The sequence below is a fragment of the Leucopleurus acutus genome (assembly GCF_964270905.1).
Source record: "Leucopleurus acutus genome assembly, chromosome: X".
NCBI lineage: Eukaryota > Metazoa > Chordata > Mammalia > Artiodactyla > Delphinidae > Leucopleurus > Leucopleurus acutus.
This window is the reverse complement of record NC_139148.1, coordinates 93,793,015-93,819,851: the sequence shown is the minus strand read 5'-3', so window position 1 is coordinate 93,819,851 and position 26,837 is coordinate 93,793,015. Positions and strand designations below refer to the sequence as shown.

Sequence of the window (26,837 nt, the reverse complement as noted above, 5' to 3'; positions counted from 1 at the left end):
CTCAGGATAGGTTCTCCTGAAGTCCTAACTCTCCCTAGGGTGACCACAGAAAACTTGCCCTACACTCATGGCCCCCTCACACCCAAGTTATCCACAGATAAGCCCACAGAAGACTAACACAGGCACTCTCTCCTCCTCACACACAGTGACACACATTTATAGGTACACAGAGACACACACAGATTAAATTCTCAGCCACTCACCCATGCAGAAATACACACACTCGTATATAATGGCACATACAGATGTATGCAAATATGCCCTCTCAAGCCAGTCTCTCATAAAGATATTTCTCCTTCCTTCTCTTATACTCATATTCATACTGGTTCAGAAACAGTCAAATGTCCATTGGTAGATAAGCTGAGAGGGTATCTGTTTTGGCAGACAGGAGTGGGTGAGTAGACAAACAACTGGGAGAAGGGTGGTGGCTGAGTGAGAATGGGTGGGTAGATGACAGAGTGACTGAGTAGGAAGAAGGACAAGTGACCAACTATGATAAGATTCTAGAATATCTATTTTCCAACCTTTTGACTCTCGCTGTGGTTTTCCTTTGAATATTCTCCAAGTTTCATATCTCCCTTCTCTTTGGCAATCTTTAGCTCTCTCTGTCTCAGTCTCTCTTTGTGTGTGTGGTGTGCGTATTTTACTTTCCCATAACAAAAAGCTTACTCTAATACCAGGTAATATTTTATAACAACAAGACCCCTGATAGGTAAATGTAACTACATTTAAGAATTATTTGTAGGACTTCCCTGGTGGTCCAGGGATTAAGAATCCACCTGCCAATGCAGGGGACATGGGTTCAATCCCTGGTTGGGGAACTAAGATCCCACATGTCGTGGGGCAACTAAGCCCGAGCCACAACTACTGAGCCTGTGTGCTCTAGAGCCTGCGCGCCACAACTAGAGAAGCCTACACGCCACAATGAAGAGCCCACGCACCACAAGGAAGAGCCGGCACGCAGCAATGAAAGATCCTGCATGCCGCAGTGAGATCCCACGTGTCGCAACTAAGATCCAATGCAGCCAAAGAAAGAAAGAAAGAAATATTTAAAAAAAAAGAAACAGACATTTCCAATATCTTAAAAAAAAGAATTATTTGTAGTAATGAATTTGTGGAAATGTAATGAGATAAAGAAAATGTACTTGTTTATTCCTTTCAGGAAATTCCTCTATTCCCCCTGGTTTTCATCAGCTATATTTTTGGCAGGCTGTGGGCATGGAAATGTGAAGCCATCACTCTCAAAGAGAATTACAATAATCACATCTGATTTATACAGATGTCACCATGGGGTTAGGCAGTTGGAAAATCCAGCAATCAAAATGGATAGGCACCTAAAATTAAGGACATGTCGTACTTTTGCTAACACTGTGGTTTTGAACATTATCAGTAGTTCACAGATTTTTCTCCCCAGACTTCTAAGGTATTCATAATGGTAAGACAGCTTTATATCTTATGAGTATGGAAACAAGCTATAGATGCTGGTACACTTACTGCAAATCCATTACAAAGATTTAATTCACTTGGATTTCTTGAGCATATACTATGTGTGCTAGACACTAAGGAAGATATTGGAGAAATAAAAGACATTGTGCCTGGCCCCCAAAGAATTTATGGTAAAACTGGGGTATGTTGGAGCGGCCTTGTGGGATTTTAATTGAGCACTAAAGAATAGGTAGGATTCCTAAGCAGGCCAAGAGAACAGTATGAGTGAAAGTTAAGAGTCAGGAAAGAGAGTAGTATGTTTAGCAGACAGGTTAGACTGGACAGGTGAAGATAACATGTTTGAGAGTGGCAGGAAGAAAAGACAGCTGGGCAAGCATGAGAACCAAGTTGTACAGAACTTGGAATATTGAGTTGAAATCTGTCACCAATAGAGAGTCACCCAAATTTGACCTCTTTTATAAAGCCACATTTATTAATACAATAATATCAGTCTTTTCTAAGGGGAGGAAGTCATGTGACAATGAAAACTCTAAAATGTGAAGCACTAGAAACGCAACACAGATCATGAACTAAGATATATATTGGGAGTAGTAAATGAAAAGTGATAGAGAAAATAGTTACTCTGATAGGCCTTACAACTGTAATAACTGTCATAAACACAATTATTCTTTCAAATTGAAGAACCACTGGTAGCCTTCTGAAGGATATTTAGGTAAACTGGACTATTAACTAAGGATAATAAACTATACTAGGTATCCCAAACCCTCTAGTCCATTTTGAGTACATGTTAAGATGACAGGCTGGCTTCTGGTTATTCTGACCTTTCATCTATAATGTAATGATCTGTTTATTCTTTACTGAACAAATAAATATTAGAGACCACTAATCCTAATCAGGGATTAGTAAAAAAAAAAAAAAAAAAAAGTGTAGTTATAAACGCCAACAATGAGTCTCCAGAACAAAAAAGTACAAACAAACACTGTATCAGTCACTGGCCAGAAAGTCAAACCCCTTTCCCTATTCCTGTAGGACTCCCGTGCTCCTCTCAGGGCCAGGGGAGTATACTCAAGGCCATCTCCCCTATAGCTTCTGACAGCTGGCTTTCTCCTTTCTCCTTGGGGAAGAATCAAGCAGATTAAGGGGATAATCCTAAATGCTTTCCTAAATTAAAATTAACTCAAAGAAGTGAGGATATGTGACACTAAAAGTCAGACTTCCTCTCTGCTTAATGTGGAGAACTAATATCCTTTTATACTTGGCACCAAACCAAAGTGACTCCTACCCCACTCCATCCCCCTCTCACACAAGCAGCACCTCCCTCTCCCCCCTCAAAGCCCAAGATGTTCCAGACAACATAACAAACCACACGGTTGGGAATGATTCATATGTTTCCACTCTCTGTCCAAAAATGAGCAAAGAAGTTTCCACTTAATTTATAATCTGAATTTTCTGCACATTTCCTAAAAACTTAAAGGGGAACGATTCAAAACTTGGCCTCTCTTTCTCCAAAAATTACTGATTAGTTACAGAGTAAAGGATCTTTTGGTAAAATACTTTTGTGTTCCATCTATCCCTGGAGACAAGGACTATAGCTGCACGATGCCAAATATCTAATCAATCATCCAATGTTTTCATGTTTTCGGATGTTTTCAAAAAGCTGGTGCTCTGTAGATACAGGCTTATTCTATCCAGTCTTTTGTTATCTCAACAGTACATATGGATACAGATTTTTCTGTTTGGAATATTTCTCAAGGCCAATGCCTTATTATAGTTCCAACACCTGCAAATATTTGGCAAGAGATTGTTCTACCTCTCCATGTCCCCCACTCTTCCTGCACCCCGCCCCCAACTCTTGCCATTAAAAAACTCTAAGTTTATACTATGTCTTTTCCTTGACTCTGTTAACCGTTTATCTGTGACCCATGAAATGTGCAGTTGCTGGAGCATAAAAGTAAGTTTCAAATCACATTTCATAGGGAAAATTTAGGTCCAAAATAAAGTGACAGCAGGCTGCAATAGAAAGGTACTTAATTCAACTCAGCTCTAGAAGCTGAGTTCCAGTTCCAGTTCTGGGACTTTGACCAAATTGCTTAACCTCTCAAAGCCTCCATTTATACCACTTTAAGGCGTAGGGCTTCAACTAGACCAAGTCCAAGGCCTACCATCTTAGGAGTCTAAGAATTGCAGCCACTAGATGACATGATACTATACATAGAGAATCCTAAAGACTCTACCAGAAAACTACTAGAGCTAATCAATGAATTTGGTAAAGTAGCAGGATACAAAATTAATGTGCAGAAATATCTTGCATTCCTATACACTAATGGTGAAAAATCTGAAAGAGAAATTAAGGAAACACTCCCATTTTACGATTGCAACAAAAAGAATAAAATACCTAGGAATAAACCTACCTAAGGAGGTAAAAGACCTGTACTCAGAAAACTATAAGACACTGATGTAAGAAATCAAAGATGACACAAACAGATGGAGAGATATGCCATGTTCTTGGATTGGAAGAATCAACATTGTGAAAATGACTATACTACCCAAAGCAATCTACAGATTCAATGCAATCCCTATCAAACTACCAATGGCATTTTTCACAGAACTAGAACAAAAAATTTCACAATTTGTATGGATACACAAAAGACCCTGAATAGCCAAAGCGATCTTGAGAAAGAAAAATGGAGCTGGAGGAATCAGGCTCCTGGATTTCAGACTATACTACAAAGCTACAGTAATGAAGACAGTATGGTACTGGCACAAAAACAGAAATATAGATCAATGGAACAGGATAGAAAGCCCAGAGATAAACCCACACACCTAGGGACAACTAATCTATGACAAAGGAGGCAAGGATATACAATGGAGAAAAGACAGGCTCTTCAATAAGTGGTGCTGGGAAAACTGGACAAGTACATTTAAAAGTATGAGATTAGAACACTCCCTAACACCATACACAAAAATAAACTCCAAATGGATTAAAGACCTAAATGTAAGGCCGGACACTATAAAACTCTTAGAGGAAAACATAGGAAGAGAACTCCATGACATAAATCACAGCAAGGTCCTTTTTGACCCACCTCCTAGAGAAATGGAAATAAAAACAAAAATAAACAAATGGGACCTATTGAAACTTCAAAGCTTTTGCACAGTAAAGGAAACCATAAACAAGTCCCAAAGACAGCCCTCAGAATGAGAGAAAATATTTGCAGATGAAGCAACTGACAAAGGATTAATCTCCAAAATATATAAGCAGCTCATGCAGCTCAATATAAAAAAAAACAAACAACCCAATCCAAAAATGGGCAGAGACTTAAATAGACATTTCTCCAAAGAAGATATACAGATTGCCAACAAACACATGAAAGAATGCTCAACATCACTAATCATTAGAGAAATGCAAATCAAAGCTACAATGAGGTATCACCTCACACCAGTCAGAATGGCCATCATCAAAAAATCTACAAATAAATGCTGGAGAGGGTGTGGAGAAAAGGGAACCCTCTTACACTGTTGGTAGAAATGTAAATTGATACCGCAATTATGGAGAACAGTATGGAGGTTCCTTAAAATCTAAAAATAGAACTATCATATGACCCAGCAATCCCACTACTGGGCATATACTGTGAGAAAACCATAATTCAAAAAGAGTCATGTACCACAATGTTCATTGCAGCTCTATTTACAATAGCCAGGACATGGAAGCAATCTAAGTGTCCGTTGACAGATGAATGCATAAAGAAGATGTGGCACATATATACAGTGGAATATTACTCAGCCATAAAAAGAGACGAAACTGAGTTGTTTGTAGTGAGATGGATGGACCTAGAGTCTGTCATACAGAGTGAAGTAAGTCAGAAAGAGAAAAACAAATACTGTATGCTAACACATATATATGGAATCTAAAAAAAAATGGTTATGAAGAACCTAGGGGCAGGGCAGGAATCAAGATGCAGACGTAGAGAACAGACTTGAGGACACGCGGAGGGGGAAGGGTAAGCTGGGATGAAGTGAGAGAGTGGCATGGACATATATACACTACCAAATGTAAAATAGCTAGCTAGTGGGAAGCAGCCGCATAGCACAGAGAGATCAGCTCGGTGCTTTGTGACCGCCTAGAGGGGTGGGATAGGGAGGGTGGGAGGGAGATGCAAGAGGGATGAGATATGGGGATATATGTATAGCTGATTCACTTTGTTAAAAAGCAGAAACTAACACACCATTGTACAGCAATTATACTCCAACAAAGATGTTAAAGAAATAAATAAATAAAAATTAAAAATGGGAAAAAAAAGAATTGCAGCCACTGAGATTGTTGCTCTCTGCAGTCTTGATATGAATGAGAATATCACCCTTAGTGAAATCAACAAACATTAAACTTTGTACAAATTTATAAATATTAAATGTAAATAAAAAATCAAAAACAGCACAAACCATTGTCAATGTCACTCTCGATACTGTTTTCAATAAATTACAGAAGGGAAAATGTATCCTATTCTGAGTATTACTACCCTCACCAACATCATAATTTTTACATATGTTACAATGACTTTTCCATAGCATGGCAAGAGGAAGATCTCCACTCTTTTATTGCCTTCCTTCCATCCCATCTGGGTCTTCCTTCCAGCTTGGCTTATATATCTAGGCCTGATTTTGGAGTGGTAATCTTATTATTCAGTTAAATATTTTATTTTTCTGGAATTTCTGTTAAGTAGCTTCTTAAGAGAAATCAAGCCACATAGCAGACAGGCAATGGGACTAAAACAATTTTGCTGGATCTGACATTTGTTAACATCAACGTGAGGTAGTAGTGCTTTAAAAAAAATAGGCAGTTAGACTTGCATATAAATACTATGCTGGCACAACAACTTCAGAAAACTCTGGCCACCGAACAGGAACTTCCCAGGCAGAGACTGCAAACAAGCACTTCAAAACGAACACTGGCACAAAATATGATACTGGATTAAATATTTATTGCCTTCAGTTTAAATTTTTAGTTCAGGTATTTGATTATCCCTCCTAACTTCGTGGTACACTGAAGTCCCTTTTTTGGCTGCTTGTTTTGTTTTGCTCTGTTTTTTAAGGCAGGTTTAGAATTAGCCCCCTCTTAAGGGCTTAGTGGCAATTTGTAGTGGCCAGTACCAAAACTTTGCTTATTTAGTGTACTGAGTGTGCAAACACATACACTACTGTCCTCCACAAAAACCTCTCACCTACATAGATACACTCAGACACCTCCACCCACACATACCGGAGACACACCCAACCTTCCCATAGCTATACGCATATATATGCAAATCAGCACATATGTTAATTGTAATACACCTACACGGGTACTCACATACTTAAAAGAAGAGGTAGAAAGATCATGGCAAAGATATATAGGGTACAATATATCACTGTCAGAGGAGAGAGGCTGCTGTTTCTCTGGCCGTACTATTAGTATGAGCCATAGGTTAATTCCCCCAGAACTGGCCAGAGGTGAACGAACGCAAACAGGTTTGTGCAACAGATGAAACAGGTTCCAGTGAGAGCCTGCAGGCGAGGAGGCTATTTGTCACGAGAAGAATTTGGAGTTAATTCACTTGTCATATAGAAAAAGTGAACTGGTTTATTAGGGAACTTGCTAACTGTATAACTGTGTATAAAGAGACAAAGTCGTGTAAGGGGTATCTCCCAGATCCCTTACCTTGAGCTTCTCAAACCGATCATTCAGGGACGCGACCTGATGGTCTCGGTGACGCCCCACCAGTTTGCATAAGGCACAGATCAATTGGTCATCAGATACACAATACATGTTCACTTTCTCATTCTCATGGTCCAGGCAGGTGATCCCTCGAAGATGTGTGTCCGGCACTGGTTCCACCAGGCGGTGGCTGGTGAAAGGTTTCTTATTGGGGTGCGTGGCCCGCAGGCAACGGTCACAGTAGGAGACCTCGCAGGTGATGCATGTTTTCACTGCATCCCTTGGCGGGTCCTGCTCACAAAACTGGCAAGCAATTCGCTCACTAGACATGGCGCTGCTGGGCCTGTAAGTCCTCTCCCGGCGGCTCTCACTTGGGGAATTGGGTCCACTGACGGAAGCCTTCTGGAAGCGGTCAATAATGTTCTGCAGAGTCACATTCCTCTTGAGGCCGTCCAGGCCCCGGTGGTTCAGTGAGATAACATACCTGCACGTAGGACACTGGAAAGCAGTAATGGGTTCAACGGATTCACCAGAGCTGCAGCTCGAGACCAAGATGCGATGGGCACAGCTGAAGCAGAGGCTGTGAGCACAAGGGAGCAGAAGGGGGTCTTCAAACAACTCTAGGCAGATTGGACAGGTCAATTCAGACTCCAGTGTTTCCATCTTTAGTGAAAATAATCCTGCTGAGGCATTAAGAACCGCAGAGGCTGGGCTTTCACCTGCAAGGAACACGAAGCAAGAGTCATTAAGCATTTCCAAAGGAAACGTGGATGTAGCATAATTACACACTAACCAATGGAGGTTTTACAGGCTGGATTCCCCAGGGATGCTGGAGCAATAAGAAAGTGAGCTGGGAATTAATCAAAAAGCCATTCTCCCCCTTTAAACCTTGTTTTTGACAAATGCGTGGGTTTATTTTCCTGCACTAATAAACAGAAACTAGAGGCCATCTCTGAATCCCGGTTTACTGACTCACATTCCTGTTCCAACTCACCACACTGGTGCGGATCAGTCTCTCACACACCCTCTCCACTGACATCTCTTGTCCTGGACTATGATGCACCTGAGGCCCTGCCAAATTCTCAGTCTCCATTCTCCAATATTGTTCTCTATTTTACTTCCAGTTAAAATACAGAGGCTGCTCCTATTTCACATCTAGTGGAAGGAAAACAAGGCCATATTTGAAACTAACTCTCTAGTTCTTGAAATGATCCCATTCTCAGAGCCTGCATAAAAAGAGAAGAGAGAGCTTTAGAAAAATGTAGTTCTCAGCACAGGATAATAAGTTCTTCAGATGTGTGAACTTGAATTACTTCCTGTTACCACACATGGAAATTTCTGTTCCACCCTACTTCTAGTAAACTGAGTTACTAGAGACAAATAGGAAAAATATTAAAATATAAAAAGTATAAAATATATTTTGTTGGTTTAAAGTGTTAATCTTATTTATAGGAAAGAGAAAGGCATCTTTTGCTTTTGAATAACTTTTGTTCATCATCTCACTATCACCGGAGACTCTCATCAGGGCTTGAAAGTTTGATTCCGCCACTGGTATTTGTTCAGGTTTTGTCATCTGTCAGAGACATCTGCATAGCCCTCTCACAGGAAACTTAAATACTGAGTACAATTATACATTGTGCATAAGTACAATAGATGTATCCCTAAAAGCTGTTTCTAAATCAAACCTTTTAAGTGCACTGAACTAACTAGCTATTTAATGGAAATCTATAGGAAATTGGACTGCAAAAGTGAAGAATCTTTTTCTAAAACGGTCACTCTCAGTTGGTTTGATAAGTTTAGATGTTTGTATAACCACTTTTTTTAAAAGTGAGGTGTGTGGTGTTCTTATTTTACAATTTACAAGAGCTTGGAAATTGTTGGCTAGTATTTTGTAGCTTATAACATCTATCAGCATTCACCTATAGAGATGAAAAAGTAAAACAATTAAAATGTACATATATCATAGAATCTTAGAATTGGAAGAGACTTTAGAGATGATAGATTCCAACTTCCACTCAAGGCAGGAATATTGCCTTTGGTAGTTCCATTGGTCAAATTCAACATGTCCATAAATAAACTTGCTATTCTTCCCTGCCCCCCAAAACAAAACAACTGCTCCTCTTCCAATTTTCCCTATCTGTTGAATGTCACCATCCAAGCCTAGAAACCTAGGAGTTCTCTCACTGAACATGTTTATCACTTCAACCACTTGGTGGCTTCCAGAACATTCTGTTTTATTTCATTTACACATCTGTGTCTCCAGCTAACCCTCCTTGCTCCTTGAGGGCATCAACTATTTCATATTTTTATTCATAGTACAGTGCCTCACACTCACAGAGTATTTAAAAATTGTTAAATGAAGGATCCCTTCAAGTAGAGGAAGTTAAAGAAGGGGTCTAGCATTTATTGAGTACCTCCTGTATTCTGAGTGCCATGTTAAGAACTTTACACACAATATTTCATTAAATTCTATCAGGAAGGCTGTACGGAAGGTACTAATACTATACGCATATTATGGTTGGGAAACTGGGGCTCTGTGTCATTAAGTAAATGAACCAGGAACACACACACCCAGAGCACTGGGGCAGTCTAATGCCAAGGCCTGTGCTCTTTCCCACACACCTTTATTTCAATCATCTCACCTCCTTCACTTGACAAATATCTTGACTATTTACAAGAGGGCTTATAGACACCATGTTTCCACTTCTATTTGTGTCTCTCTGTGTCCCTCTGAGTTTCTCTGAATCTGCCTCTCACTCCTAGTCCCTTTCAGAATCATACCTCTTTCTTCTAGGCCCATCTCCACCTTACTCTGCATTTCTATTACTGCCTCTTCCAGAACTGCAGGTCTGCATTCCTCCGTGTCTGTGTTGGAAGCTACCTGGGAGAATCGAGTAAGGCCTCCTGCCAAAATTATAGTTGGTCAAGATGCATTGCTGATAGACCTGCCTCTGTGTTGTAACCTTTACAAAAACAATTAGAGTACCACAACTCTTCTAAATCTTAGGATCACGCCATATTAATTCTTCTGTACAGAGAAAAAGCTCTGCGAATTTTCCTGCAGTCCTAAAAGTTGTTCCTGACTACGTGAGACACTTGAACCTCACTATGAAACTAAGCTTAGGAAAGCATGCTATGGGCCAGGATTGCCTTGGATAAGGTCAAAATAGGATTTTTAACCAGGGATTCCTGAAACTTCTAGAAATGTTTAAAGGATGCTGTATGTATATCATATATACACTTTCACGGGGAGAGGGTTGTCCATAGCATTCAAAATGTTCTCAAAAGAGTCCTTGGCAGAAAAAAAGCCAAACATCAGTGCTTTAAAATAACTACCTTAACTGATTTTGGCTGTATAGAGAATAATATAAGATGGTTACACTCTGTTCCTTATGGTAAGTAACTTTTTCTATTATACTGTTTCTATTCTGTTTTATTTTACAATTTCGGGGAACTGAGTATTTTTGCAACTTCTCCAAACATCTGTTCATCTCATCTCTCATTTATGAGGCCACCTTGTTCTGGTCACTCCTAATATTTCAGCATCCTTTCAACCTATCTCCCATTTTCCCTACCTCCCTGATTACCTAAGCACATTTCCCCTTTAAATTTATTGTGCTTTTGCCATGTGCCAGGCACAACAACCCTCTAAAAGGCAGGTACTATTTTACAACAACAAAAAAGGTAATGTGTCCAGGGTCACACTTGTTTGCAAATAGCAAAGTTAAGATTCAAAACCAGATAAAACTGAGAGTCCAAAAATAAACTCATATATTTATGGTCAACTGACTTTTGATAAGGGTTCCAAAACCATTCAACAGGGAAATAATAATCTTTTTGACAAGTGGTTCTGGGATAACCGGATGCCCACACGCAAAAGGATGAAGTTACAGCCCTACCTCACACTATACATAAAAATTTACTCAAAATGGATCCACAATCTAAATGTAAGCACAGAAACTATAAAACTCTTAGAAGGAAACGTAAGTGTAAATCTTCATGAACTTAGGTTAAGCAAGGGTTTCTTAGATGACACCAAATGCACAAGTAACTGAAGAAAAAAAATAAATTGGACTTCATCAAAATTTAAAACTTCTGTACTATAAATGACACCATGAAAAAAGTGAAAAGACAACTCACAGAATAGGAAAAATATTTGCAGATCATACATGTGATACAGGTCAAGTATCTAGAAATACACAGAACTCTTACAGCTCAACAATAAAAAGGCAAAAAAATATTTTAAATGGCAAAGGATCTGAATAGACATTTCTCCAAAGAAGATATGCAAATGATCAGTAAGCATATGAAAATGTACTCAACATCATTGGCCATTAGAGAAATACAAATCAAAACCACATTGAGATACCACTTTACACTCACTAGGATACCTATAATATTACTTCACACACACTAGGATGGCCATAATTTAAAAACATAGCAAATGTCAGCCAGGATATAGAGAAATTGGGACCCTCGTACATTGCTGGTGGGAATGTAAAATGATGCAGCTGCTTTGGGAAATAGTTTGGCAGTTCCTCAAAATGTTAAATGTAGAGTTACCATATGATCCAGAAGAACTGAAGATATGCTCACTCAAAAACTTGTACACAAATGTTCATAGCAGCATTATTCACAATAACCAAATGGTGGAAACAATCCAAATGTCCCTCAACTTATGAACAGATAAACAAATGTGGTATGTCCATACAACAGAATATAATTTAGCAAGAAAAAGGAATGAGGTACTGATACATGCTACGACATGGATAATCTTTGAAAACATTATGCTAAGTAAAAGAAGCTAGTCACAAAAGGTCACAGATTATATGATTCCCTTTATAGGAAATGCCCAGAATAGGCAAACCCATAAGAACAGAAAGTAGATTAGTGTTTGTCAAGGGCCTGGGTCGGGGGGCATGGGGGTAGAGGGAATGGAGAGTGGCTGCTAATGGTATGGGTTTTCTCTTGACGATGATGAAAATGTCTAGGATTTAGCAGTGATGATTGCACAGCTTTGTGAATATACTAAAAACCACTGAATTGTATACTTTAAAATGGTGAATATTATGGTATATGGATTTTACCTTAATTTTTAAAACAGATTCAAACCCACAATCCAGAGTGTGAACAAACACCTAACCACTATTCCATACTGTCAACTGTGTAATTATGTACTATTTCTAAACTCTACTGAATTGCTTACTCCTTTCAATTGCTCTTCTAGGTTAGTGATTCCCTGTCTAGGTTTTGCAATACCTGGGACATCTCTAATGATCAATGGGTGTCAGAAAATTATCAGCTCCCAATTTTTTATTCATTTAAAAATGATAAGACTCCTAAAAAATATTTGACTCCTAGATCACAAAATACCTTTAGGAAGTACAGGAGGAAGCAGTATGACAAAAAATAAAACAATGGCAGTGCTGCAACTTCAAAAAGCTTGTGAATCATTAATCTATGCAGAATTAGAGAATATACTAAGGATAAAGACAGGATGTAAACCTGGTAGAGTGTCACTGAATGACAGGTAATCATGAAGCTTTTGCCAGAAAACACAATGGTTTTTCATAAAAATGCACTGATGAAATGCCTAGGCGGGCAGACCAAATGCCATGTTAAGAAACAAATGCCCGCATCCACATCCACTGATTTGTTCCCTTCCATATCATTTAGTTACTGCTGTGTAGTCAAATAAGGATGCTTATGTATTTGCCCTTGTTCTAGTATAAAATTGTTTCTGTATGGCTTATCGTCACCCTGCACCCCCCTTCAGGCTGAGACTCCTGAAAAAAAAGTTGATGAGAATAAACTTTAAGAAGGTATCATAAGACTGTGTGAGCAGATAGAAATACAAAGGAGGAGTTTTCAATGCAGACGATTAAAATAAAAATAATACATTCTGCACTTACAAAATGAAAGATTGATTTCAGCGTTGCCCTTCAAATCCAACATTCGGTTAACTCTGATCAGAGAGAGAAGTCATGATCTGCACTTGGCAGAATGCTATTATTTCAAGTGTTATTTGAACATAATTAAATGCCTACTTATTTCAACAGCTTATATTCCATCTAGTGTTCATCTTCCAGATCCACGGAACACGGGTCTGGGCTCTCAGTACCTCCCTGAGGAGCCACAGTCTCCCTTTCTTCACAGAAAGACCATGAGTGTAAAACCCAACCTGACCCCTGGGCTGTACAATGAGGATTCAGCTGGCTTGTAGAATTTACATTCTTCAGGATATTAACAGTAATGTCCCATGAGCTCTTCCTAAAAACACCAGAAACTGCCTCTCTGCCTTGGAGGATGAGCAAATGAGTCCTGGCTTAGTCTGATGTTCCCTTAACTGTAAAATGTCATTCAAGTTGGACTAGAATCACCAGACAATCTCTTTAACATGTGTTCCAGCTCTGACATCCTATTATTACAGAGCTCTTGCTATCTGTTACCACATAGGAAAGACACCATGGATTACTGAAAACCAGCTCCTCAAGACACAAGTCTTATTTATTAGTGTGACTAGAAAGGCTGACAGGGCTTCCCTGGTGGCGCAGTGGTTGAGAGTCCGCCTGCCGATGCAGGGGACACGGGTTTGTGCCCTGGTCCGGGAAGATCCCACGTGCCGCGGAGCGGCTGGGCCCCTGAGCCATGGCCGCTGGGCCTATGCGTCTGGAGCCTGTGCTCCGCAACGGGAGAGGCCACAACAGTGAGAGGCCCGCATACCAAAAAATAAAAATAAAAATAAAAGAAAAGAAAGGCTGACAAGAATGGGCATCATCATGAAAGGAACTGGAAATTAACAAAATGCATTACTTACCCTTGGCTAAGCCAAGGTGCCCAAGGACAGTGGCTGGTTTTGCCTGTTGTACTTCAAAGAAGATATAACGGGTGTTCCAGGGGACAACTAAAGGTGAGGAGAGTCCCATGGGAGTAAAAACTAATGACAACACCTTTTGGAAGAAAAGGAAGACTACCAAATCCTAGAATACTATTAGTAGGAAAAGACCTCTTTAATTTCAGAAATGATCATTTGGGAACATAAAAGGCAACCAATGCATAGAATTCTCACCCTAAAAAGATAGACTGAAAATAGAAACCCAGAAAAAAGAGGCTAGGTGGTCAGTAAGCATAATTAATAATAACAGTCACCTTACATTTGTGTACCAGTTTTACACTTTTCAAATGGTTCCAAAGCCACTATCTCATTTGATCCTCACAACAGAGCCTGGTTGTCGTCCTAGCTCTAAACTGAATTAGCTGAGTGATCCCAGGTAAGACATTTAAACTGTTTGGGCCACAGCCTCCTCATCTGTCAAATGAAAAATACCTGCCCTACCCATCTCACAGGCTCTTGTGAGGATCAGATGAGAATAAAATAAAATTATTAACTTGCTTTAAAAATACAGATATTCTCAACACACATTCACAGATGACAGATACAGAGCAAGTTATTAAGGAAATAGCACATGTTTGGAAATTCACCCCAAATGCATGGTTGACATAATGGAGGACAATTACACTCCCCCACAAGTTTTCTGGAGGGCCATGAGTCTTCTTGTGGTATTTATTATGCTCATATGTCTCCCCTGTTAGACTGGAGTCCCCCGCAAAGGGAAGAACTGTCTCTCTTCTTTTTTCTTAAGCTTTTATCACACACAGGGTGAGCTCAGGACTGGAGGTTGATTACAGACTGACAGCACCAGAGCCAGTTCCTGTCTAATAGGTTATTAAAGCCTACTTAATATTTTACAGTACATGGATTTAATGATTTTTTTAATGACTTGAGACCTATACTTTTTTTTAAAGATGGTTTTGATGTGAACCATTTTTAAAGTCTTTATTGAATTTGTTGCAATGTTGCTTCTGTTCCATGTCTTGGCCTTTTGGCCCTAAGGCATGTGGGATCCCAGCTCCCCCACCAGGGATCCAACCCATACCCCCTGCATTGGAAGGCGAAGTCTCAACCAGGGAAGTTCCTTAATGATCTTTTCTTTTAATAATTAGCTCCTAAATCCAGCCATTGGCTATTTTATACAATATAGTCATCATAAACATTAAAAGGAATATCACAATAGCAGAACTAAAAGTCCTAGATCTGCTACAAACACAATAGATTAATCTAAGTAACCAAGAAACAGATTTACCAAGGTAACACATGATAATTGTCACAAATCATTAAGTATAATTCATAACACCTTTATCTTAATGCCAATTACACTAGCAGTTTCCAGATTGGAGAACAAACTTAATTTACCTACTGCTACCAGCACAGCTTTCCATCTATTCTAGGACTGCTTTTCCCAATCTGTTACCCAATAAAATATTTGTAAATTTTTTAATGTTCAGTGCCCCCCCCCATATGGGCAGTCATCTCTACTTCTACAGAATAAAATTGGCAATATATGTATGTAGGGCATGCTGTTGAGTGTTAGGCTGAGGGGACCCCAAGTTAAGGTCAGAGACAAGGGACAGAGAACAGAAGCCTATTTGAAATCAAGCTTCTACTCCCCTGGGAACCACATGGATCTTAGCAACACTGAACAAAGGGCTATAGACAAAGCGATGGAGGATTCTGGACCGTAAACCATTTTTCTATCTCTGGGCTGTATACGTTCAGACATGTCACTGTCCTGCATTAGCACTGTCTACCATGCCCATACATTATACCCCTAACTGGGAAAACTGTAAATACCGGGATTTTCTGTTTCAGGAGGATTTTAGGTTATATAATGAATTTGTTATCAGATCTTCTGGTCTCCGTAAGAGGAAGATTCAGAGACTGGGGATGCTGTTCATCAACTAGAGGAGTCTGACCTGCAGGAAAGAGTCTGAGACAAAGCCCAAGGTCAGGCAGTCAGAGCTCTGCAGGGAGAAAAGAACCCAAGTAGAACAAGTCTTCCTAAGGATACTTTGCTAACCCACTTAGGCAGAACCAACACCCTTATTATGTATTCAGTTGAACCCAACACAGAGAAGGGAGTAGTGGATGTTGGCACATTACTCAAAATCCCTCCACCACCCATACTTTAACCATCTAGTAGTCTTAGCAGCTTACAGGATTTCTAAGGGCAATGCAGGAGCTGGGAGATTGTCAAAAAGAATATGTCTGGCTGTGATCATGGAGAAGGGGAAGATGGAAAAAGAGAAACTGTAGAAAGAGCCACAAACCTCCAGTGCCCACAGAAGACTCTTAGCAGAGTTTTAATTCATGAAAATGGATACAGAAACATATATTGATCCTTGGAAGAGAGGGGAAATAAAAAGAGGGCTAGCAGCCCATACAGAGGGGATCATTGGAGTTGGAACTTCTTGTCTCAACACCACTCATCTGGTCTTCTCACATGTTAGCATGATCCAACACACTGGTTGAGAAACACTTTTCTAGTTTATTTTTCACACTGCTCAGTGATGAACACAGTGTTTGTTGAGAGACCTGAAATACAGACATTAGCACACCACCACCTTGGTACCCAAATTTCATTCATCAAAAAGTGAACAACTGTGAACTCTCCTGAACTGTCGTATATCCGGTATCAACATGTTACATGTCATATCTTGGTGATGCAATGCTCTAAGTCAAGGCACTCAGCCTCAGTAAGGAGGTGCTTCACAAACACAGTACCACATGTTCCCCTTTTGCACAGAAGAGAAGACCACAAACTTAATGCTAACTGGAAATGGAACACCCCCTGGCCTCCACTAGCAGCAGAGGACCATGGCCTAACAGCTAGGGACTTACCAAGACCCATAGAGACTGAATGACACACACACACAAGGCCAAGCAGGTACCTCTGAGAACAGCCATTTGAGACACATTCTGTGCCTCCGCCCTGTCTTCACCTCCTTTTTAGGGCTGTCTGTCCCTGTTGGGAAAGAGAGAACCTGAGTACTAAGGGACAGAGTCAAGGGAGGACATTCTCTCCTCTTCACCAAGTAGCAAAGACATACTCCTTCTGCAGTTTCCTTCTCAACTGTCATGGTGTCAGCAGATTTCATGGGAGGAGGGATGAGGGAATGGACAGGCTCACTACCCACAGCAATTTTTGGACGCTCTTATGAGACTCCACTGGCACTGCTTTAGGATATACAAGTTTGAGCAAGTTGCCCTGCACTTAGAGGAGGGATTAACGAAACCAATTTCACCTAAATCAGTTTGCACTGTTCAGATGATATGTTCATGAAGCAAGCAAGTCATTCTGATTTGCTGCAGTACTTCCCCGGGGGGTGGCCTTGCAAGGTACAACATGCTAGATGAGGAGTCTAGTAGTCACGAAAGTAAATGGGAGGGAAACAATTGCTCCTTCATGTCCCTATAGCCTCTACCCCTGCCCTGCACAGCCCCTCCCTGGCCTAATCCCGGAGCTGCAAGTAAGGAGGTAGGCCTTAAACAAGCAGGAGGCCAAGATCCAAGGCCAAGGCTGCGGCCTTAGACCAGTCAACAGAGGATTCTGCACGCTGTAGGTGCTTTTAATAAATATTGTTGACTCACCACTGCTAGATGCTAATCATGCTCAGGTAGCCATGACTAAAATTATTTATGCCACTTTTCAGTAGAAATTAACTACCTGACCCCATATGGGCTAAAAATTAGTGAGGTTATGTTTTCAAATGAGTCTGACTCAGACTGTTAGGTTGGAGTACATTAGATATGATTCAAGCCTTAGTGTAAAATAATCACCAATTACTCTGTATGCCTACTTTTATGTATGTTTTCATTCAGTTGCATGTGCACGAGAGTAAAAAAAAAGAAACAGACTTAGGACCAAAGTAGAGTGATATATTTGGCTCCCAAGGGGATTAATAATGGCAAGTGAGGGTTCCCAGTAAACTAGGGTTGCTACTTACACCCAATCTATTACCCCAATAAAAGGTAAATGAAGAACTTTCTTCGAAAAGTATAGTGCTGAGAGTTTATAGAACCCTTTCATCTTCAAAGGGCCATGCCAAGACTCACAATAGCCAGTACACAATATGATGCCTTTCATACAAGTGAAAGGTCACAGGAATGTCCTAAGGCCACAAAGCCAATGCAACATCAGATTTGGGAATGAACTCTCTGATCTTCTTGGCTCCTAGACTTGTATTTCAAGCACATAAATCAAGTTGTGAGGAACAATCAGGAGAAATCTAATTTACATTATATATCTGCATTAAGTTAATTGATTGGGCAGGAATATAGAAAAATAGCAAAGACTCTTCCCCCCCCCCGCCCCCAGGGCAGTGATCAGTGGAGAGAAGTGAAAAGGGGCATGTGAGGGTTAGGGGTAACCAGCCCGGGTAGAGTACGGAGGGAGTCTCCCTATTCAGCAGTTCCCTTCTTTTGGAACATTGCCAGAGAACTGATTAGAGTACTGGGAGGGAACAGAATGGGGTTAAAGGCAGACCTCTTGGCCCAATTTGAGAATCTGAAGAATCAACTCACACACAGTAGTACTTGTCTATTTACATAGCCTCTAATATATTCCTTTATAAGGGCTCCTCTTCACAAACAACCATCACCATCCACCTCCCCACACTCAGAAACCCTCAAAAAGGCAAAGTGGTTCACAAGCCAGAGGCTGCATGGCTGGGAGGCTGGGAGTGCACAGATTGATGGGGAGGAGTCCAGGGGACGGGTGGTTGGTGGGAGATTCGGGTGGGCAGGTAGATGTGTGACGACCACGTAGGAAGAAGGCGAGTGAGCGTGAAGGCGGGTAGGGGAGTGTGGAAGAGAGAAAGTGAAGAACCTAAGGACCCCAGAATCCCAATTTCCTGCTCCGAGAAGAAACACCTCCAAGAAATGCGCTGCGTGCGAAATGCTAAGTAACCTAATCCTTATCACCGAAAATGTTTCTGTAAATCTACTCCGCCGTTATTTACTTAATTCTTACGAGCCAGGAATGGAAAAACCCCACCTCTCCCGGGTTCAGTCGCAGCCTGTCCTGGGCACCTATAAGTTTTCCCTCTCCCCCACTGAGCTGCTTTCACAGCTAGGCCAGAAATAAGGAACCACCCAGACGGAGACTCGAGGATCGCTCCCCCGGCAGCAAAGGGATTAAGTTTCGCCGGGCCTTCCTGCGGGCAGGCTGTCCGCAGCAACCGGCTGCCGCAGCAGCCACCGCCGGGCGGCCGAGGGGCGCCGCCCGGGCCGAGGAGGCTGCCGGCCGCGGGAGCGTGGGAAGGCGGCGGTGCCCTTTCCCAGACTAGCACCCAGGCTCCAGGAGAGCCGCTCGAGGGGCCGCACCCGGCCCCACCGGGCTGCGCGGGAGGCCGTGGACCCGCCCCCGCCCCGCATCGCGGAGTGCAAACTCCGTCCCAGGAGGGCAGCGACGGGTGCCCGGGCCCCAGCGGCGCAACGGGAAGCCAGGGCCGGGCCGGGGCGCCCTCCGTCGCCGCCGCCACCTCGAGCCTCGCGGGCCCCGTCATCACGCCCCGCCGAGCCCCGGAGCAGCCTTCTGCCCGCGCCGGGCCCCGGCCGCACCTGAGACGCGGCCCGAGCCGGGGCCGAGCCCTGCGCCTGCCGGTGGCGCTCGGCCCCCAGGGCCGCGGCGAGGGGGCGCGTTTTACCCAGAGCATTCCCGGCTGCCGGCCATGTCCTCGGCGCGCCCGAGGGCGCCGGGTGCTCGCCTGCCTCCTGCGCGAACTGGCTCGGGCTCCGGCGCGAGCTCCCCGGCCGCCGCCGCCGCCGCTGCCGCCGTTGCCGTCGCCGCTCTAGGCCGCCGCCCGCCTTCGCCGCCGCCGCCGCGCAGCAGCCGGGATCCGCCCGCCCGCGCGCCCCGCCGGGGACAGCACGGCGGCCGCCAAGCTACCGCGGCTGGGTCTCCCGAGCCAAACTTAGAGTTTTCGCTCCTCAGTCCAGGGGCAGCACCATGACACCGCGGCAGCACCACACTGTCATTTCCGCCGCCGCAGAAGGAGGGGAAAAAAAGGCAATCCTGACGAAAAGGGGGATGGGGTGGGGGCGAACCGGGCTGGGACTGCCGCCCCGAGGGAGCTCTGGGAAGGGCCCGGCAGCACGGTGCTCGGCCACCTTCCCCGGCTCACCTTCCGCCGCCCCCGCCGCTCCCAGCTCCCCCTGCCCCTCCTCTGGAGGCGCGTTTACATGTTTTCTCCCCTGGCAGGAGTGACCGGAGAAACCTGAGCGAGCAAAGGCAGCGGGTGGGTGGGGTTCGGGCTACTACTGTACCTACCAGCTGATTCCAGCAGCCTTTTCTCCAGCGCCCTGTCATCTTGAAGGAAGACACACGGAGAGGGGCCCGAACGGGTGTGTGTGAGAGTGTGTGTGTGTGTGTGTGTGTGTGTAAGTAAAAGAGAGAGAGCGAGAGCAGAATGTGTGTGAAATGCAGAAGGAAGGCTCTGGCCAAACTCTTCTCCCAGCCGCCAAGCCCCTGGTCCCACAAACCCCCAGATTAGAACAACGAAAAGGCGGTTGCAACCGGCAGTGAGAAAAGAGTGCCTAGGTCCACCGCACAGGTCCTCGGGCGAAGCTGCTCTATGCAAAGTTAACTACAGAGTAAAACAAAAATAGTGGAGGAGACAGAAAAGGGCAGACAATTGAAGGAAACCCAACCCCTCTTTCTTTTTACAAAGGGAGAATGGCTGTGTTTTATTGGCCTTGGGCAGAAGTTGTGGGGATGGATTAAAGCCACCAAAATTTAAAAACAAAACAAAAAAAAATGGGAGAGAGAATACGGCTTCATTTACGCATTCAAATCCTTGATGGACAAGAGGGTCGTTAATAAGAGGACAATGGGACAGATGCCAGCCATACAGGTATTCAATGTCCCTAATAAGCTAATTGGTCCATCTGGAACCCAGAAGCGCTCATTGGTCTGGAGTCAGCCCTTGGGCTGACCTGTCATTGTCTCAGAGACCACTGCCCCACTCACGAGGAGGGTGGGAGAGGGAAGGAGGAGGCCCCAGGGGAGATTGTGGAAGGGGAGAAAAAGGGGAGATGAAAGGGAAAGAAGTGAGAAAATGGGAGGAAACAACCCCCTCTCACACAGGCCTCCCATTACCTTCCATGGGAATGATTCCAGAAAAATTAAGGTAATTCTGGGTGTATCCCATCAGAGAACCAATAGTAATTAGCCAACACCCCTGTAAAACAATGTGCTAGGACTTCCCTGGTGGTGCAGTGGTTAAGAATCTGCCTGACAATGCAAGAGACAAGGGGTTCGAGCCCTGGTCCGGGAAGATCTCACATGCCGCGGAGCAACTAAGTCTGTGCGCCACAACTACTGAGCCTGCACTCTAGAGCCCGCGAGCCTGTGCTCAGCAACAAGAGAAGCCACGGCAATGAGAAGCCTGCGTACCACAACGAAGACCCAAGGCAGCCAAAAATAAATAAATAAATTTATTTAAAAACAAAACAAAACAATGTGCTAGAGAGTACTGAGGTGGAAAGGAAGGCAAAAATCACAACCAAGCTATCCTGATGAAAGTCTGGCCCTAAGAGAAGTAAAAGAGTCACACCAAAAGCATAGGCGAAATAGACAAGTGGGACTACATCGAACTTAAAAATTTCTGTGCAACAGGAGAATCAACAGTGAAAAGTCAAGAAAGGAGAGAAAATATTTGCAAACCATGTATCTGATAAGGGGTTAATATGTAAAGAACCCCTACAACCCAATAACAAAATAAATAACACGATTAAAAAATGGGCAAAGGGGCTTCCCTGGTGGTGCAGTCGTTGAGAGTCCGCCTGCCGATGCAGGGGCCACGAGTTCGTGCCCCGGTCCGGGAAGATCCCACATGCCGCGGAGTGGCTGGGCCCGTGAGCCATGGCCACTGAGCCTGCGCGTCGGGAGCCTGTGCTCCGCAAAGGGAGAGGCCACAACAGTGAGAGGCTCGCATACCGCTATAAATAAATAAATAAATAAATAAATAAATAAATAAAATTTAAAAATGGGCAAAGGACTTGAATAGACATTTCTCCAAAGAAGATATACAAATGGCTAACAAGCATATGAAATGATGCTCAACATCACTATTCATCAGGGAAATGCAAACTAAAACCACAATAAGATATCATCTCACACCTGTTAGTCTGACCAGTATTAAAAAAACAAAAAACAAAATAGTAAGTGTTGGTGAGGATGTGGAGAAATTGGAACACTGTACACAGTTGGTGGGAATGTAAAATGGTGCAACTGCTATGGAAAACAGTAAGGAGGTTCCTCAAAAAATTAAAAATAGAACTACCATATGATGCAGCGATCCCACTTCTGGAAATATATATGAAAGAATTGAAAGCAGACTCTCAAAGAGATATTTGCACCCGCATGTTCATTGCAGCATTATTCACAATAACAAGAATTAAAAGCAACCTAAATATCCATGGAGAGATGAATGGATAAAGAAAATGTGGCATATACATTCAGCGTATATGCACTGAATATGGCATATACATTCTGCCTTAGAAAAGAGGGAAATCCTATCATATGCTATGACATGGATGAACCTTGAGGATAAATATGCTAAGTGAAATAAGCCAGTCACAGAAGGACAAATATTGTATGATGCCACTTATAGCAGGTACCAAAAGTAGTCAAACTCATAGAAACAGAAAGCAGAATGGTGCACGCTAGGGGCTGGGGGGAAGGGGAGGGAAGAAGCTGTTTTGTGGATGTAGAGTTTCAGTCATGCAGGACTGGGGTGAGGGGCTCTGGGGAATCTGTTGCACGACAATGTGCATGTGGGTGACAATATGGTATTGTACACTTAGAAATTGTTAGGAGGGTGAATTGTATGTTATATGCTTTTTGCCACAATAAAAAATTAATTAAAAAAATTGAGTCAGAAATAAAATGATCCTAGCATAACAGAAGTGTATGTATAAGAATTATATATATATGTATTATATATATTTATATATCGCAGATATTAAGTGAAAAGAGCAAGCTGTGTATGGTTTGCTACTACTATGTAAAAAAGGGGGGAAGGTATATGTCTGTCCATGTGTGCTTGTATGCGCACAGACTCTTCAGTAAAGATACCTAAGAAACTGATTACCTGGTTCCCTGGGAGTCAAGCATAGGAGAAGAAGTATTTAACATTGTATTTGCCCTTTTGTATTGTTTGAATTTTTTTATAATGTTTGTGTATTACCTTTTCAAAAACAATTTTGCAAGAAAGAGGAGCATAGAGACAGAAAATAGAATAGAGGTTACCAGGGATTGAGGGGAGGGGAGAATGAGGGCAGACTCTTTAATGGTTACAGAGTTTTTATTTTGGATGATGGAAAAAGTTCTGGAATTGAATAGTGGTGACGGTTAAACAACATTGTGAATGTACTTAATACCACTGAATTGTACATTCAAAATTGGTTAAAATGGTAAATTTTACATTATGTACATTTTACCACAATAAAACAAATTTTAAAAAGAACAAGGAGGTATACAGAACAGGTAGAGCTTATTGTATTTGTGTAAGAAAATAGATGTATGTATATGCCAGTAAATGCATAGAAAGTAACCTGGAAGCACAGTGTAAAATAGTGTGAGCCTAGAATTGTGGTGGATGTTGAGGGGATCGTTCAGGTTTTATTTTCAAGGTGGTTTTTTAAAAATTTATTTATTTATTTATTTGGCTGTGCTGGGTCTTAGTTGCTGCACGTGGGATCTTTAGTTGCGGCATGCGAACTCTTAGTTGCCGCCTATGGGATCTGGCTCCCTGACCAGGGATCAAACCCAGGCCCCCTGCATCGGGAGCACGGAGTCTTAGCCACGGGACCACCAGGGAAGTCCCCAGGTTTGATTCTATATATGTTATAACTGTTTGAATATTCTACAATGAGAATTTCTTTTGTGGTTAAATTTTTTTTAAGATATGTGTCCAAAAATCCCAAAGTTGAGTCAGAAGTCAATTGACCCCTGAGAATTCTTTAACCTCACTTGATATGATCCCTACAGAGAGCTGGAGAATTTTCTAAAATGTGAAGAAATGACCACTTTCATCATAGACACACTGGAAACAAGCTAGCTGGCTCTTGGCAGAACTGTCACTTAAAGGAGACTTGCTTTTAATGGCTTTTATTGTCCTTTAGAAACCACCCTTTCCTTTACTTTTTAGCAGTCTCCCCTCCGCCTGAGCTTCCAGTGCTTTCAAGCTATTCCCTGGCTTACCAGAGCTCTATACAGAGTGCCCCAAACCCATCTTCTCTCCCCGAGCAGCAGCCCATATTCTGGACCTTTCCTTTTCCTTCCTCAAAACTTAACACTGCTTCTGGGTTCCTTTCACAAAGGACCTTACTGATTAAGGATTTCAATCAACTAATTTGAACTAAATGTTAATAACTTCATTTGTCTCTGTAGATAATGTTTTAATTTTAACAGAGGGCTTCAATGTATTAACTCAAAGCAATGACGAATAGCGTGGGTGGATGGGGATAGGGGTAGGGAGATTTTGCTAATCACATCACATAAGCAGCTGCTTTGAAAATATCCCCACTTTCAGTAGTTTTATGCAAATTATCGCTGTAAATGTATTAAAGTAAATGTTTTATATTTGGCAGGAGATGCAAAATCAGCTGGGAGTATGGGATGAAATTATTTGTTTATAATTATTTAATGGTTACCTTTGTATATAACATGTGTTGATCCTATTAGCAGAGTAAATCAGGCCCATGGCAAAAAAAAAAAAGACGATTGACAGATTCAGCTTGAGGTGTTTAATTGAATTAATCTGAAGCAGACTCAGGACACCAGAGTCCGAGAGTATGAAAGGGACAGCTCATGGGCTCTTTTTTTCTAACTACAAATAGGGGGGCGGGGTAGGCAGGGGAACGCTCCAGATACTTTCTACAGAGAGAAGCACAGAACCCAGTCTGTTTCAGAAGGAAAAAAATCACAGAAGGGAGATTTTGTTGCACAAGAGCATTGTTGCTTCTGCAGAAGGGAACCTTCATGCTGCTCTCAAAAGAAGCAGCTAGTTGTCTGAAATCCAGAGGTTGACTGAAGGCTTTTCTAACCAGGGGGCTCTTAACAGGATGGTGAAAAGTACTTTGGCACGGGCTCATCAATAAGACATTGTTCTAAAACCAGTTGTGAACAGGCCATGTTCAAAATAAATACATTCCCAGTATGAAGAAATGGCATGCTCCTGGTATTTCTTATTCACTTTTGATCTATATTTTGGTATTGCTTTCATTAATTTTGTAATTTATCTGAATTATTGTGTTTGTTACAATGAACACATCTGTTTGAAATCTATAGTACATTGGTAAATATTTCCCTAGAGCTTTCTTTTTTTTTTTAGAGCTTTCTTTTTTAAAGTTTTCTTTTTTAAAAATTTATTTTATTTATTTATTTTTGGCTGCGTTGGGTCTTCGTTGCTGCGCGTGGGCTTTCTCTACTTGCGGTGAGCAGGGGCTCCTCTTCGTTGCCGTGCGTGGGCTTCTCATTGCGGTGGCTTCTCTTGTTGCGGAGCACGGGCTCTAGGCACGCGGGCTTCAGTAGGTGTGACACATGGGCTCAGTAGTTGTGGCTCACGGGCTTCCTAGAGCTTTAATGTTTAGGGCCAAGCCTAAACCTTCTGGCTCACCATGACTTCATAACCAGCACACCGGGTCACTTAGGGTCTAGTTTCTGTGACTTCACATCCTCCAGGTTTTTCTCCCATCTCACTGACTCTTCCTCGGGATCTGTTGCTTCCTCCTCCTGCTCTTCAACCTCTGAAGGTTGGTGTGAGCCAAGCCTTGGTCCTTGGCTGTCTTCTCCACCTACAGCTACACTTCCTAGGTGACCTCTTCTAGTCTCGAGATTTAAGTACAATCCCCACTTTAGCTCTTCAGCTCAGACCTCTCCCCTGAGTCCAGACTTGCATCTCCACCTGACTATTTCACATCTCCACCTGGATGCCTCACGGACAGCGCTAACTTAATGTGACCAAAAGAGACCTATCGGTTTCTAGTCCTCCCCATCTCAGCAAATGGCACCCCACCCAATTGCTTAAACCGGACACTGGGATGTCATCCTTGATGCTCTCCCCTCCACAACACCCAATGTTCAATCCATCAAGTTTTAATTTGGGTCTCCCCTCTTCTACTTTTGCCCTCTTGCAATCAGTACTGCAATCAAAGTGATCTTTTAAAAATGGAAATCTGACCATTTTACTTTCTCCTCTCATGGCCATTAGAGTAAAATGCAAATTTCTTGACATGGTCTATAAGACTTGGCATTAGCTGGCCCCTGTCTACCTCTCCCACTCCATCCACTCTCACCCTTGCTCACTACAATCCAAACACACTAGCCTTCCGACACCCCTTGAACCACAAACTCTTGGCCATCCCCAAAACTTTGCAAGTCCTCTCCCTCTGCTGGAGTGCTCTTCCTTCCACTCTTCACATAGCTGTTCTAGTTCCTTCTTTCAGGTTATGCATCACATACTCGGAGAAGCCTTCCCTGACTACCCCATCTAAAGTTACCCCTTCACATTACTCTCTGATATAACACCCTTCAGGGCACTTATCACTAGCTAAAATTATCATATGTGTTTATTATATGTTCCCCGCCATGCACATGCGCATGCACGCATATATATTCCACGAGAACGAGAACCTTGTCTGTCTCCATCACTGGTGTATCTCCAACACCTAGAACAGGACCTAGCGTATAGTAGGTGCTAATATTTGCTGGATGGATGGCAAGAATCAGGAAAGAGTACAGTCCGGAGATAACTTTAATCACACCAATACAGATTTACCCCAACTTTCAATCTGCAA

General features: G+C 42.5%; 1 protein-coding gene across 1 annotated transcript in view; it reads right to left on the bottom strand.

The window, feature by feature from the left end:
* Positions 1-19,741, bottom strand: part of MID2 (midline 2) — a 103,633-nt gene extending 83,892 nt beyond the window's left edge. The window contains exons 1-2 of the mRNA XM_082864260.1: positions 19,682-19,741; positions 7,139-7,854 (exon numbers count right to left, since the gene is read on the bottom strand). Of these exons, the coding sequence (XP_082720386.1) occupies positions 7,139-7,798 (660 nt within the window). The 5' untranslated portion in view covers positions 7,799-7,854; positions 19,682-19,741. The remainder of the gene's footprint in view (positions 1-7,138; positions 7,855-19,681) is intronic.
* Between the last annotated feature and the right edge of the window lie 7,096 nt (positions 19,742-26,837).